Source organism: Eurosta solidaginis, chromosome 2, assembly GCF_040869045.1.
Source record: "Eurosta solidaginis isolate ZX-2024a chromosome 2, ASM4086904v1, whole genome shotgun sequence".
NCBI classification, from domain to species: domain Eukaryota; kingdom Metazoa; phylum Arthropoda; class Insecta; order Diptera; family Tephritidae; genus Eurosta; species Eurosta solidaginis.
In genome coordinates, this window is record NC_090320.1 from 274,373,928 (window position 1) to 274,389,057 (window position 15,130).

General features: G+C 38.6%; 1 protein-coding gene across 1 annotated transcript in view; it reads right to left on the reverse strand.

The window, feature by feature from the left end:
* Window positions 1-14,633, reverse strand: part of LOC137242796 (bilin-binding protein-like) — a 60,383-nt gene extending 45,750 nt beyond the window's left edge. Inside the window, exon 1 of the mRNA XM_067770048.1 lies at window positions 14,540-14,633. Within this exon, the coding sequence (XP_067626149.1) occupies window positions 14,540-14,562 (23 nt within the window). The 5' untranslated portion in view covers window positions 14,563-14,633. The remainder of the gene's footprint in view (window positions 1-14,539) is intronic.
* Between the last annotated feature and the right edge of the window lie 497 nt (window positions 14,634-15,130).

Sequence of the window (15,130 nt, forward strand, 5' to 3'; positions counted from 1 at the left end):
GGAACTACGCTATATAGAAGCCAACTTCCCAGTGGGCATGCCAGGTTGGGAGAGAGAGTTAAAACACGGAAAGGTTACACTTACCTGGTTTTATAAATTTTGTTGGCGAATGGAAACTGCCGGACTAGGGTGTAAGTAGGCCTCGCAACTCCGCGCACTAAAAACTTTTCCAGGACTTTTCTGACGTCTTTAAATAACGCGCACTAAAAACTTTTAAACCTTTTGAAAAGGTCTGGCTAACTTGGCACTTCACACTTTTTTAGTTTATTTATTTTTTTATATTTTCCACTTCACTTCACTTGCACTGGGCACTGTTACAGGAAAACGTTTGCCCGTTGCCTAGCTTGGTGCCCTTTTATAGCCACCGCCGTGGTAAAGAACGTTATCCAGAAACGGAAAATTTTTACTATTACATGCAAACTTTCTTTTCGGCTTTCCCCTATTTTCCATCTATACAATCAGGCACTCATACATTCACACGCTTACCGCTCCACAAAACGAACACCTACACAGATACATTTGGTTCGTGCCTTGACCGCTCGCACTGATGCATTCACACGTTCATAGCCTTGTACCAATACACATCAACATACATAATACAGAACAAAACAAACACATAGGTGCATGGCATTCATCAATGTTGCTAAGTTGTTAGCAGTATGGTGACATCTTATTTGTTATTACAACATGATGCCAAGCGCAACATATTATTTCCGCTGCAACATTGTGTTCACTATCGGTACAATGTTGTCAATGTTAATGTTAATATGATGTTAATGGCAACATTGGGGCTACGGCACGGACCTGGACACAAAACACATAAACACATAGACGCATATACACTCTGCCACTCAGTTAGGCCAGTATGGAGACAGGCTGTCGTTACAGACAATCTTCGCGGTGGACAATTAAATGGTTTAACATTATCTACAATTAATCTCATCTCGCACTTGACCTGTGGTTCAAATGGGCGTTCAGTTTTCTGATAAGTATTTTCAAATAACTCCAAAAGTTTTTGCTGGTCCACGTGACCCAGGTTACTACCGATTTTTATTGAATGATATTCCAAACCATCGCACTCAATTTTCAGAATAGAGCTATCTAGCCAGCTGCACTCTTGCTTGCTCTTTTTTTTATACCTGCATCAATTGATCCTTGCATTTGGCAATTTTCTATTGCTAATTTTGTTACATTGTTATTTTGGTCTGATTTTAATTCAATTTGCGATGTTTTATCAACAACTTCCAATTTTTTCTTACCTTTTGAATTTTCCATATACTTTTGATTATTTACCAAACTTTTTATTTTTTCTTTTGAACTTTGTTTTGTATAACTTTCTTCAGCAAGCTTTTTGTCGTTTGTACATTTTCTAAAATCTGAATTAGTTTCTTTTAAATTTGTATCAGCGCAAATCTTTTTACAACATTCTAAACTTACCGCATTTTTATTCAACATACTTTTAACATTTTCTTTACCTAAACTTTTTCCCATGTAACTATTATCAGTTTGAATTGGTTTTCTTACTAGCTTATACATACATGTTCCAAGAAAATCTCTTCACAGAACTGCCTCATAACCCATTGTCCCATCAGCGACCACAATAAAATTTATATCAAAACGTTTATTATTTAATAAAACGGAACATAAAAATTTTCCAAAAGTATGTATCTTGGACTTATTTAAACCAAAGTAATTCAAATTTATATGCGAAAGAAACTTGAAGTTAAAATTTTTTGGAACAGCAGACTTCCTTATTAAGCTGATCGGGCTGCCGGAATCTATGAGGCATTCTAAAGAAAAGTGTATATGGTTAAAATTGTTTATGATAAAATTGAATTTTTTTACCCATTCAAATTCATCTGCATCAGCCAGTTGTACAACCTTCTTCTTATCTGGGCAATCGAATGCACGATGAGCTGTGCTTCCGCATGCGTAGCAAGCGCCCTTTTCCCTTCTGGGCTTCTTACTCTGCAGCAAAATGTCCACGCGAGTTGTAGCACCTGATTTCGCGCTGTGCCGTCGTAGTTGTTGCCTTGTCGCCTTTCATTTTAATTTTTGCAAACGCCTGCACCAATTGTGCCCTGGTGGAATAGCATTGCATATAAGCTTGCGTACGTAATTGCTCGTTTGAGATACCGTCAATGGCATACTCAACAAACTCATCTTCGCTAAGTGGTACTGACAGCATAACTTTTTCGTTAAAATAGTCAACAAATGCTTCTCCAACTTTCCATTTTCGTGCTTCAAATTTTTTCCGCAAGAGTTGTTTACTGTCTTTGGATGTGAACACGCCTTCCATCTCATCTAATAGTGTATCAACACTATCTGTCACAAAATTTGGTTTGGAGTGCATCCATTGCAATGCTTTGCCTTTTAATTTGTTGAGCAAAAGCATGCGTTTGTCGTTGTCACTCAATGTATATATGTACATTACCAACATTTTTAAATTGGGTCAGCCACACATCAACGCTTGTTTTCCCATCGAACTCGGGTAAAACGTTCAGCAGCATTTCCTTCGAAATTTTAAACGAAGCTGCTTCTGATGAATTCTGCGCCGCTGCGCCAACTGCTCTGCCATTGTAGTCTGCTATGCGCCGAAGAAAATCGTTTTCACGCTCAAGCAGTTTTATTTCGCGCATAAGAAGTTGTATTTCTTTTCCATCGCTTTGTATGTTTTTGTTGCTACCGTTGTCACCGTCGTCATTATAATCTTCGCTTTGAAAATTGCTTGCTTCTTCGTTATGCATTTCTTGCTGCTGATCACGTACATACATCTGTACGTCTACACCATCGTCGCGCACAGTAGGACATTCCCCACGTTCACTTGCTGGTACTGCACTTATACGCAAAGCTAGGGTGCTCTTCGTCCCGCTGATTGGCAACGACAATTTTCGCGACCAAGCTCGGTTGTCGTTGCGCGACACTATAGTTTTCGGCACACACCATTTCTTCCATTTTTATTGTTTTCAGTTTCTTTCAAATTTTTTCACCTTTCGTTTAAATTTACAGTTGTCTTTCGACTTTGATACTCTTTCTTCACATTTTTTTCTTTCACTTAGCTTTCAATTTTTTTGTTTTCTTTCAGTTCTCGGCAAACAAAAATTTGTGTCAACATTAACCAATTTACTCTACAAGACGCACGTTTTTATAATTCAAATACCAGAGTGGTTTTCGAATCCTACTTCTGAATTGTAAGACGACCGTTCAGTTTAATGGTTTACTTTATTCTGATTTTCTTGTTGTACAAAATGTCGCTTACAAGCTACGTATATTCTGCCTATACATATATTCCTGTGTATATTATATGACAAATACTAGATACATGAAATTATTTGAAACATAACCGCCTTATTTTCTATTCATATTCTATATCAAAGTACATGAGTGTCAAGCTTCAACCGCAATGCAGTATGTACGAGTATACATGTATTTAGAGTAGAGAAACACATACTTATGTATTATGTGTGTATTTGTACTCGAACGTGTTGATCAATAGCGCTATAAGGCAAGAGCGAGCGCTCAAACTGTAACTATAGCATGTTCGCTATTTACCAACTTAGCCAACCATATGTAAATCCATTGTCTCATATATTTTATGTACAGTGTGTACCACTTAGATGTTACCACAGTGTGTGCCACTTGGATGTTACCTACTACATATGTATAGTTCGGGCATATTAGGTACACATATTAGTATCGTTTTTGGTTAAAATATTTCTTTATATAAATAAATTATTTTTACTTTCAACTTTTGTTTAATAAAGGGTTAATACTGCATTTTCACCGAACCTAAACTCTGTGTTTGTCAACGGTGTAATACTAGGTTCAAGCACACACCAAATTGGCAATTTATACTATTTGGGCAATTTATTACGAAATTTGTTATATAATAAATTGTAATAATAAATTGCCAATTTAAAAAAAAATTTCGTAAAACTGCAAATGCAACATTGTAAAGTGTGTTTATTGAGTATACTTAAACGTCAGTTACGCATGGCTGAACTATATGGTTGGCTCATCTAATCAGCTGATTTTATGTCTTTCATTTCACTGGAGTAGGGATTGTCAAAAGAAGATGGCAAATTCAAAATGAAACCAAAACATTGAACACATTTTCTTACAACACACAAAAATTTCAAAGTTTTATGTTTTCATTCCATTTCATTCGCCTAATAATGTGCGTGTTCATTTTGACAGTCTGAACAAAGGTATGTTCTTGCTGTAGAGATGAGCCAAACAGCTATCAAATTACTATTGTGTAAGCTAAATCGAGTTGTATGAACAGCACTCAATTCAAATCGAAATTTTCTGTTTGAACATAGTATAACGCAAAATATTTTTGACAGAAATTAATTTGTTTTTCGGTTAAAAAAATAGCGAAGATTTAATTTAATTTCCAAATTTTGTTGCTTAAGTCACATTTTTATACCCAGCTGTACTTGTACAGAGGGTATTATACTTTGATTGGAAAATGGTTGGTTGTACAAGTATAAAGGAATCGAGATAGATATAGACTTCTATATATCAAAATCATCAGAAACGAAAAAAAATTTGATTGAGCCATGTTCGTCCGTCCGTCTGCCCGTTAGCGCTATAACTTGAGTAAATATTGAGATATCTTCAGCAAATTTCGTACAAGAGCTTATGTGGACTCAGAATAGATTGGTAATGAAAATGAGCGAAATCGGATTATTACCACACCCACTTTTTATATATATGTATAACATTTTGGAAAACACAAAAACCTGATAATTTAGTAAATAATACACCTAGAATGTTGAAATTTGACGTAAGGACTGGCATTGAGACTCTTGATAAAAATCTGGAAACAATTTTTAAAATGGGCGTGGCACCGCTCCCTTGTGATGAAATCCATTTTGCAAAAATTATTAATCATAAATCAAAAATTGTTAAACCTATCGTAACAAAATTCAGCAGAGAGGTTCCCTTTACTATAAGGAATGCTTTGAAGAAAAGTTTACGAAATCGGTTAAGGACCACGCCCACTTTTACAAAAAGATTTTAAAAAGGGTCGTGGACGAATAAAATAATCTATATCTTTGCAAAAAAGAGCTTTGTATCAATAGTATTTCATTTCCCAGGTGGATTTATAACAATAAATAAGAAAAACTTCAAATTTTAAAAAATGGGGGTGGCACCGCCCGTTTTACGACTAAGCAATTTTGTATGTTTCATGAGCCATAATCGAAGAAAAATTAACAGATCGTAATAAAATTGGTACACAAATTTTCCCTATAGCAGGCAATATTTCTAGAATAAATAGACGAGATCGGCTAAAGAGCACGCCCACTTTTATAAAAAAGATTTCTAAAAGGGTCGTAGACGAAAATAATAAGCTATAACTTAGCAAGAAATAGTTTTGAATCAATGATATTTCACTTATCAAGTTTTATTGTAAGAGGAAATGGGGAGACATTTTTTTTAAACGCGCGGTGCCACGTGTTATGTAGAAAAGATATTTATCTGAATTGGAATGTAGTTACGCGTAGCCTGCATATGTTTATAGAAACGTGGGGTAAAACCCACGGGCATAAGCTAGTTTATAGATAAAACAGACGAATTTTGACTATTTCTCTTTTTGGAACTTTTTATGTTCTGCTTGCTTGGCTCATTTTCAATACATGCAAAAAAGTGTACGAATGAGATAAATTAAACAATACGTGTGTCTTAAAGGTAAATAATTTGTGTTTTAAGCTTGTAATTGCCTTTTCAAAGCATTTTAAGGAAAACAAAGTAGTATTGTGTATCATTGAATCATAAAAATCATTAAGTTTTAGAACAAAAATGAATACCCAGCAGAAAAAACGAACGGTGCCGAACGGGTACAAATCTGATGAAGAGCGGGTCATTTAGTACTCACACTTGTACCAATAGCGCTTAGGTTCGAGATATATATATATTTAAATAAATTAATCAAAGGCTACGACTATTTCAAACTACCTGCGATTGAATTAGTTAACGACGCGTTCAAAGGGCAAGTTCAGTGTAGACCTTTTTAAAGCGTTCCTAATTGGTTCAGTCTTAGGTGGTTCTGAAATAGTCGATAACTTGAGTAAGTATTGAGACATCTTCACCAAATTTGGCACGCGAGCTTATCTGGACCCAGAATAGATCGGTATTGAAAATGAGCGAAATAGGATGATAACCACGCCCACTTTTTATATATATAACATTTTGGAAACCACAAAACACCTGAGTATTTAATAAATAATACACCTAGAATGTTGACATTTGACGCGTGGGCTGATATTGAAACTCTTGATAAAAATCTGGAAACAATTTTTAAAATGGGCACCGCTCACTTGTGTTAAAATCAATTTTGCAAAAATTATTAATCATAAATCAAAAATTGTTAAACCTATCGTAACAAAATTCGGCAGAGAGGTTCCCTTTACTATAAGGAATGCCTTGAAGAAAAGTTTACGAAATCGGTTAAGGACCACATCCACTTTTACATATAAGATTTTTAAAAGGGTCGTGGACTAATAAAATTAGCTATATCTTTGCAAAAAAGAGCTTTGTATCAATAGTATTTAATTTCCCAAATGGATTTATAACAATAAATAAGAAAAACTTCAAATTTTAAAAAAAGGGGGTGTTGTGGAGAATTTATATTGGCAACGCACTGTGAATGCGCCCTCCTGCTTCTGAATTGCGACCGTGCGTAGTTGAGTTACATTGCCCGTAATTAGCAACCCTGGCGAAACGGCACCGTTTTCATCTTGATTTCCTTAACATAAATTATAGTTCTCGGTCGTATCAGCAGCAGGAGCACGCACAAAAGCGTAAGATTAATTTTTAATGTTTATGTGATTTGTATTTAACATTTTGTGTACGTCATATTGTTCCCATAGGAAATAAAACAACATTGCATCATACGTGTAAGTGCTTTTCATTGTTCTTATTTGGAACTCCTGCAAGATCGGGAACAAATTTTTATTTCGCTTTTATTGGCCTCATCAAAAGGAGCCTTACTACTGTAACCACCAGCTAATGCAACCAATCCACTGTGAGATCGTTCATCCAAGAAGATATAAGCATATTACATAAAACACCTCATCCAGCTATACAGCAGCAACAACGTAAAGGGGCATTCGAAGAAAACAGTACACTGTGGGCAAGCATAATAGTGGTCAGGTAAGAGTGCATAAAAGGTGGTTGGGAGATTTTGGTGGTCAGGTAGTGTCCTAAAGGTTAGTGATTAGGCCAATAGAAGGGTGTACGGTATAATTTGCCGCTATAGCGTCTTAACAAAATTCCGTTATCCGTTGTTTCGCAAGTTCCAACCGTTCATATTGGTAATGCCACTAACTCGCTCTGCGTCTGCCAATGAGGCAGAAAGAGACGACTTAAATTCCACGATAGTCGAAAATACAGCGAGTGCAAGCAATTCTATTGAACAACGTCTTAACCAAATGGCGCAAAAGATAAATGCGCTACAGGTCGAACTGGATAACAGCAACCGTCAATTACGAGAAACTCAATTGCAACGAGCTGAAACCCCGGAACAAGTAGGTAACGCGAGTGTATCCTCATTGTCATCGGTATTGACGGAATTAAATCGTACGCTTTCATCCAGTAGAAGAGAACAACATCGCAAGCTCTATGACCTTCCTGAATTTGGAGGCCGGCCCGAAGACTGGCCAATGTTCAAGGAGGCATTCCACATGACAACGGAGGAGTACGGGTACAACGATAGGCAAAACATTATGCGTCTGCAGAAAGCTATAAAGGGCAAGGCAAAAGATACTGTTGAGTGTCTCTTGATTCACAGCAGTAATGCGTCGCAAGTTATGAAGACTTTGGAAGAGCGATTCGGCAGTCCAGACCTACTGGTGAAAAGCCAGATTAGTAAAATACGCGACGTACCTAGTATCGCCGACAATCGTATCGATTTACTTATACCATTCGCGACTAAAGTGCAGAATTTGGCGTCATTCTTAGAAGCCGCAAACTGCGACCACCATTTATGTAATCCAACGCTCATGGACGAAGTATTGGCGAAGTTGCCAGTACAACGGAGGCTGGAGTGGGCTAGACACGCCATATCAATTACACCAAGAGCATCTATAGTCGATTTTAGCAAGTGGCTGCAAGAGTTGGCACGCATAGTTAGTTTAGCATGCGCAAACACAAACGAAAATCCGAGGTCGTCGGCGGTACGTGGTGAACAACGCCAGAGATTTCTTCATACCAACAAACTATCAACTAAAAAACGGTGCAAAATTTGCTCCGACGATCACGAGGTCGAAAAATGCAAACAATTTTTAGATTTGCCCTGTAATCAGAGGTGGCGTGTTGCACGTTTGAACAAACTTTGTTTTTCGTGTCTGAAATCAGGTCATGTAGGCAGTAGCTGTGCGAAGCGTCGTAATAATAGTGGTCCCAATGCAACTAGATATACGCATAGGCTTCTAAACGAAGCAATAACTAGTGAAAATAAACAACCAGAGGCACGTCCCATGCTTACTAGCTCTGTTGTAGGTTCCACTAACTCTAAGGTTTTGTTTAAAATTCAACACGTACGGTTGTATGCAGGAAACAAGCAAATTGATAGTTATGCATTTTTTGATGAAGGTTCTGCCATTACTCTAATGAACGAAAACCTTGCAAAGAGACTTGGCCTCGAAGGGAAAACAGAAAAGTTAACTCTCCAATGGTTCGGAAGTAACACAGCGACAGAGACGTCTAAACGAGTTGACGTCAGAATATCCGGAGTAAGAAATAACGATAGAATTTTTAATTTAAAAAACGTTAGTACGGTACCGAATCTCCAATTGCCAATGCAGACACTTAACATTGAAAAGCTCTGGTCCAAGTATCGCCACATGAAGAAGTTGCCCATTTGTGGTATGAGGACGTCGTTCCTGAACTGCTTATTGGAATCGATAACGTTCACCTAGGAGTTGCGCGTAGTGTCGTCAGGGACGGATGGAAGGGGCCAGCCGTAGTCAGGACCAAGTTGGGTTGGGTTGTGTATGGTTCGGCAGCAGGTAATCCGACTGCTAATGGAAGTCGTCTATTTCTTACGCAAGTCGAAAACAATGAATGTAACGAATTGAATCAGATGGTGAAAGAATTCATAGCAAGCGATCAGTTAGGCGTGCGTTGCGCCGAGCATGTGGACAGCGATGAAGTTAAGAGGGCCAAATACCTATTGGAGACTACGACTGTTCGGAAGAGAGATCGCTTTGAAACGGCCTCTTATGGAAGAGCGAGGACTCAAAGCTCCCGAGTAATCGATTGATGGTTGAAAAACGATTTCTTCTCCTGGAAAAGAAGTTCGAACGCGATGAGCATCTCAAGGAAGAATACGCGCGTGTTATGACCGAATATATGGAAAAAGGATACTCGAGAAAACTGCGGAAGTGTACAACAGTCGTACGTGGTACATACCTCATTTTGCAGTCTACAATCCAAACAAACCGGGTAAGTTGAGGTTAGTCTTCAATGCTGCCGCAAAGATTGATGGTCCGGACCAGTGTCAACCCTTAGCAGTGGTTCTAATGAAGTTTAGGCAGCGAAAGATTGGAGTCTGTGCGGACATTGTCGAGATGTTTCACCAAGTGAAAATCCGGGAGGAGGATCAGTCAGCTCAGAGGTTTCTGTGGAGGACTGACACCAACGAACCTATCGAAGAGTATACGATGACAGTGATGACATTCGGAGCAACTTGTTCTCCTTGTTCGACTCAGTTCGTAAAAAATAAAAATGCAAGTGATTTTCAAAATCAGTTTCCAGAGGCGGTTAGCATTATAATTAACAACCACTATGTTGACGATTTGGTTCACTGTTTTTCTAGCGAAAGCGAGGCATTGAAAATTATACCGGAAGTTGTGTGGGCACATAAGAAAGGCGGTTTCGATCTCAAGCGTATGGTCTCGAACTCCCTACTGGTTACCAAGATGTTCAACGATAACCACGAAAGTCGACAAGTTTTGAGTCTCGATAAAGAAACGTCGCAGGTGCAGAAGGTGCTAGGTATGTGCTGGGACACTAGGCAGGACACCCTTCGCTTCGCTACGTCATTCGCGAGGGTCGACAAAAGACTACTGGAAGGAGCAAGAGCGCCTACAAAACGAGAAGTGCTAAGTATCACCATGTCCTTGTTTGATCCGTTCGGTGTGGCAGCTGAGTACTCCTTGGTGGCAAAACTGATACTACAATTGACCTGGAGGAAAAACGTGGATTGGGATGAAGAGATTCCAACGGACGCACGAGGACTCTGGAGTAAATGGTTAGCTATGCTTGGCGATTTAGGAAACCTCAGCATACCACGATGTTATATTGAATTCTTCATGAGCATACCAGTCGAGTTGCACGTTTTCGTGGACGCCAGCGAGGTGGCCTTTGCTGCGGTGGCATATTGGCGTGTGATGGAGACGTCAGGAACAGTGAAGTTAGCATTCATAACTGGAAAGACGAAATGTGCGCCATTAAAGCTGACTTCGATCCCTCGTTTGGAGCTACAGTCGGCGGTGTTAGCTACTCGTTTACGTAAGTTCATCGAGCAAAGTTACGAGATAGAGCCCTCCAGGGTGGTGATGTGGAGCGATTCCAAGACGACAATTTCGTGGATTAAGTCAGATCATCGACGCTACAAACCGTACGTAGCTCACAGAGTTAACGAGATCTTGGATGGTTGTGAACCAGCTGAATGGCGGTGGCTCCCAAGTGGAATGAATCCAGCAGACTTCGGAACGCGAATCAGAAGCACTCGTAGGGAATCTCTGTGAACGACTGGCCCAGAATTTTTGTTCGGAGATGAGACGGAGTGGCCGAATTATGTAGAACCGGATGAGACGAAGGAAGAGCTACGAACAAAACCGCCTTTTTACTAACCATGAACCAATTAACGTTGTTTGAAAGGTATTCGTCGTTTCAGCACATGCAGAGAATTGTAGCGTGGATCTTACGCTTCCGCGATAATTGTACTAAAGTCCCAGAAGAGAGGAAACTATCCCATTTGGACCCGTCAGATTTGGAGAAAGCTAACTCGGTGATTTGTCGCACCGTTCAAAAGGAGGCTTATGGCAAGGACTACATGTCACTGGAATTGACCGGAAAAGTAGGACGGGATAGCTCACTGTGGAGATTGACGCCGTATCTGGATGACCTTGGAGTTGTGCGCGTGAATGGTAGATTGAATAATGCCGCGGCCCTTTCAACAGACGCTCGTAGGCCGATCATAGTTCCGAAAGTTCATCGAGTAACCAACTTGATAGTCGATCATTACCATAGTTCCTGGCGCCATCAAAACGATGAGACGATCATAGCGGAGCTTAGGAGGCGGTATTGGATCCCTAACGTGGCAGTGAAGCAAGCTTCCAGAAGGTGCCTTAAATGCAAGAAGGATCGTGGTCAACCAGCGGTACCAATGATGGGACAGTTGCCTGAAGATAGAGTAACGCCGTTCGTGAAACCATTCACTTACGTAGGGTTGGACTATATGGGTCCCTTTACCGTAGTCTCAGGTCGTCGTACTGAAAACGTTGGATAGCGTTGTTCACCTGTCTTACTACACGGGCCGTTCATCTTGAGATAGCCATGGACTTATCCACCGATACCTGCTTGATGTGTATTAGAAATTTTATGAAAGGCGTGTCACTCCGGTGCGTATACGTTCTGATAACGGCACGAATTTCATTGGAGCGGACAGGGAACTGAAGCGCCAACTATCAGAACTCGAAAATGGTAAGATAGCAGATGCCTTGTCGAAGAAGAGCGTTGAATGGGTATTCAACTGTCCCCTTAACCCCCACGAGGGAGGCTGCTGGGCGCGGCTGGTCCGCAGCGTAAAACGAGCCATGGGGGATACATTGCACAGCGAAAGTTTACAGGAACACGGTGTGTACAGTTTAATGGTTGAGGCCGAGAACATTCTCAATTCGCGGCTGCTGACTCACATACCTTTAGATGCACCTAGCGAAGAACCCCTCACTCCTAGCCACTTCCTTTTAGGTACAGCAAACTCTGACCAGACTGCTAATCCTCTGGAGGAGAAGCTGCGCGCCACAAGAAAACAATGGCGAAAGGTTCAACAGCTGCGGCATAGGTCCTGGAAGAAATGGATCGCGGAATACCTTCCGGACTTGTGCCGTCGAACGAAGTGGTATCAACCGGTGAAAGCGTTGGAAGCTTGCTAAGCTAGATGTTGGTAAATCTGAGTCGAGCTAGATTCACGGAGGCTGGGATGTTGTGGAGAATTTATATTGGCAACGTACTGTGAATGCGCCCTCCTGCTTCTGAATTACGACCGTGCGTAGTTGAGTTACATTGCCCGTACTTAGCAACCCTGGCGAAACGGCACCGTTTTCATCTTGATTTCCTTAACATAAATTATAGTTCTCGGTCGTATCAGCAGCAGGAGCACGCACAAAAGCGTAAGATTAATTTTTAATGTTTATGTGATTTGTATTTAACATTTTATGTACGTCATATTGTCCCCATAGGAAATAAAACAACATTGCATCGTACGTGTAAGTGCTTTTCATTGTTCTTATTTGGAACTCCTGCAAGATCGGGAACAGGGGGTGCACCGCCCCTTTTATGACTAAGCAATTTTCTATGTTTCGGGAGCCATAATTCGAAGAAAAATTAACATATAGTAATGCAATTTTGTACACATATTTTACTTATAGGAGAAAATATTTCTAGTAAAAATGGACGGGATCGGTTAAAGGCCACGGCAACTTAGATATGAAGCAAGTTTAAAAGGATCGTAGACTAGAATAATAAGCTATAACTTAGCAAGAAATAGTTTTGAATCAATGATATTTCACTTATCAAGTTTTATTGTAAGAGGAAATGGGGAGATATTTTTTTTAAACGCGCGGTACCACGTGTTATGTAGAAAAGATATTTATCTGAATTGGAATGTATAATTGAAGCTTACGCTGAGTATATAATGTTCGGTTACACCCGAACTTAGACACCTTTACTTGTTTTGATTTGAAACCATACAAGGAAAAGCGAATTCAACTAATTAGTCGGGCAGAAGAATGTTAAGTCAAAAGAAAAATTTCATTGATTTCGATTAACTGACGTATTGTTGTACAAAGCGTTGCATGGAAAATAATCAAGAACAGCAATCAGCTGTTGGGGTAACAACACCTGGTACTGAATTCGCATTGGTTTTAATTGATAGGTATTTCCAATATTTCACAACAATTTTTCAAATTTTCAATAAATAAAACAACTTTTTAGAATGAGATGAAGTGAAATATCATGCTGCTTAAAAAGAGTCGCTGTGTGTAAATATGATAAGCAAATTCAAAAGAGAAGTTGGCGGTAATCAGCATCCAATTTAATTATCGCTTTTGACGTTTTATGACAAGCTGTTTTTATTGATTTGACCAAATTAGTGGTCAAATTCGACCAAGTGAAAACCAATCACAGATTGTTATAACGTTAATTTAGTCATTTGCACAGCATTTGATGTTGGGAATAGGTGATAATTTCTGAGTGTTAAATGCTACTTTATTTATTTTCCAAAAATTACTTATTTGTTTACTTTTGAACAGGTGAAAAATATCATAAGAACATTTTTTTTTGTTCAAATAAATAGGTTAAGTAAGCGATTAATTTAAAACCTGATATTTGAAGCTTTAATTAAAGTGCTTTGTTTGCTTTGTATAAACAATTGGCAAAAACTAGAAAAATAGTAACTCAAAAAGAAAACAAAATATTTCCCAATAAACCCATAGCCAAAAAGTTTTAAGGTCAGTGACTAAAAAAATACTCAACCAAAAAACTTTTGAACACTTGCAAAATAATAATAGTTACGTGTAGATTTTAAATAACCAAAAAATATTTTGGGCACGCGTTATTTCACTTCTGTAAATGGCATTAATTAGCGCGTCATCAACAACTCACAGTTTGACAGCAGATAATTCAATGAAGAACAATAACTATAAGAAACGATAATTACCGTTAAATACTGTGGACATTTTAAAAACAAACTGCATTCCAATTTAAAAAAATGTGACTTGAAAATTTTTACTTTTTCGCTTCTAAACCAAATAAAAAATGCCACTGTGCGACGGCAGAAATAAGCTACTGATGATTTTATAACGTGGCCGGATCGATCCTCGTGGTATTTTTAAATTTTGTTTGAGTGTGAACGCATTGATCCAGCCAATAAGCCTGTCAGAAATCAGATACATCGGGCTCAATAAGTTTATGCTAGGTGAGGACCCGGCCCCACATATACTATATCCGTCCATTGTGTTTGTTTAACAACCAAGCTGAGAAATAATATTTAAAACCAGGGCTTATCTTATAAAATAAATTTGTCCTTTTGATAAAGCTTGCTAGGACCTATGCCACTAGCTGTTCTATATCTGATTTAAATACAGCAAAAATTCAAAAACAGGATGTATATACATATTTCTTTAAAATAATCCAAAAGGACATATAGCAGTATGTCCTTTATTAATATATCGATTTGATTCTTAAAATATCTTTTAATTTGCAACACTATTTTTGTCTGAATGGATAATATAATTTAGTTACTTACAGAGCAAATTGGTGTTTCAGCATTTTGTATAGTTTTAATTTCACTTAATATCACTTTCTTCTTCGGCACTAAAACTGACAATGTGATATTAAAATTTTTCACACCTTTTATACTTGCGCTCTATGCCGATTTTTTCAGCGAAAATTCCACAGTGCTTTGGAAAGGCAATTATAAGCTTAAAAAATAAATTATTTACCTTTAAGAGACACGTATTGTTTAATTTATCTCATTCGTACACTTTTTTGCATATATTGAAAATAAGCCAAGCAAGCAGAACATAAACAGTTCCAAAAAGAGAAATAATCAAAATTCATCTGTTTTATCTATAAATATAAACAGACCCGGCAGACGTTGTTCTGCCATAAGTTTGATCTATCTACATAAGTTTTGAGAAGTTTTAACCTCTAACTCTTCCTCCCCCTTTTTCTTGTCCTCTTAATCACTCCTCTTTCTGCGTTTCTCTTTCTATGCATCTCTTTCTCCCGGTCCCAGGTCGGATTCCCGGAAAAATTTTCGTAAATACTAGTCCAGGAAAAGGGCTGCATCAATACCTAATTTCGGCAAATCGAACCGCGAATACAATTTGTTCGA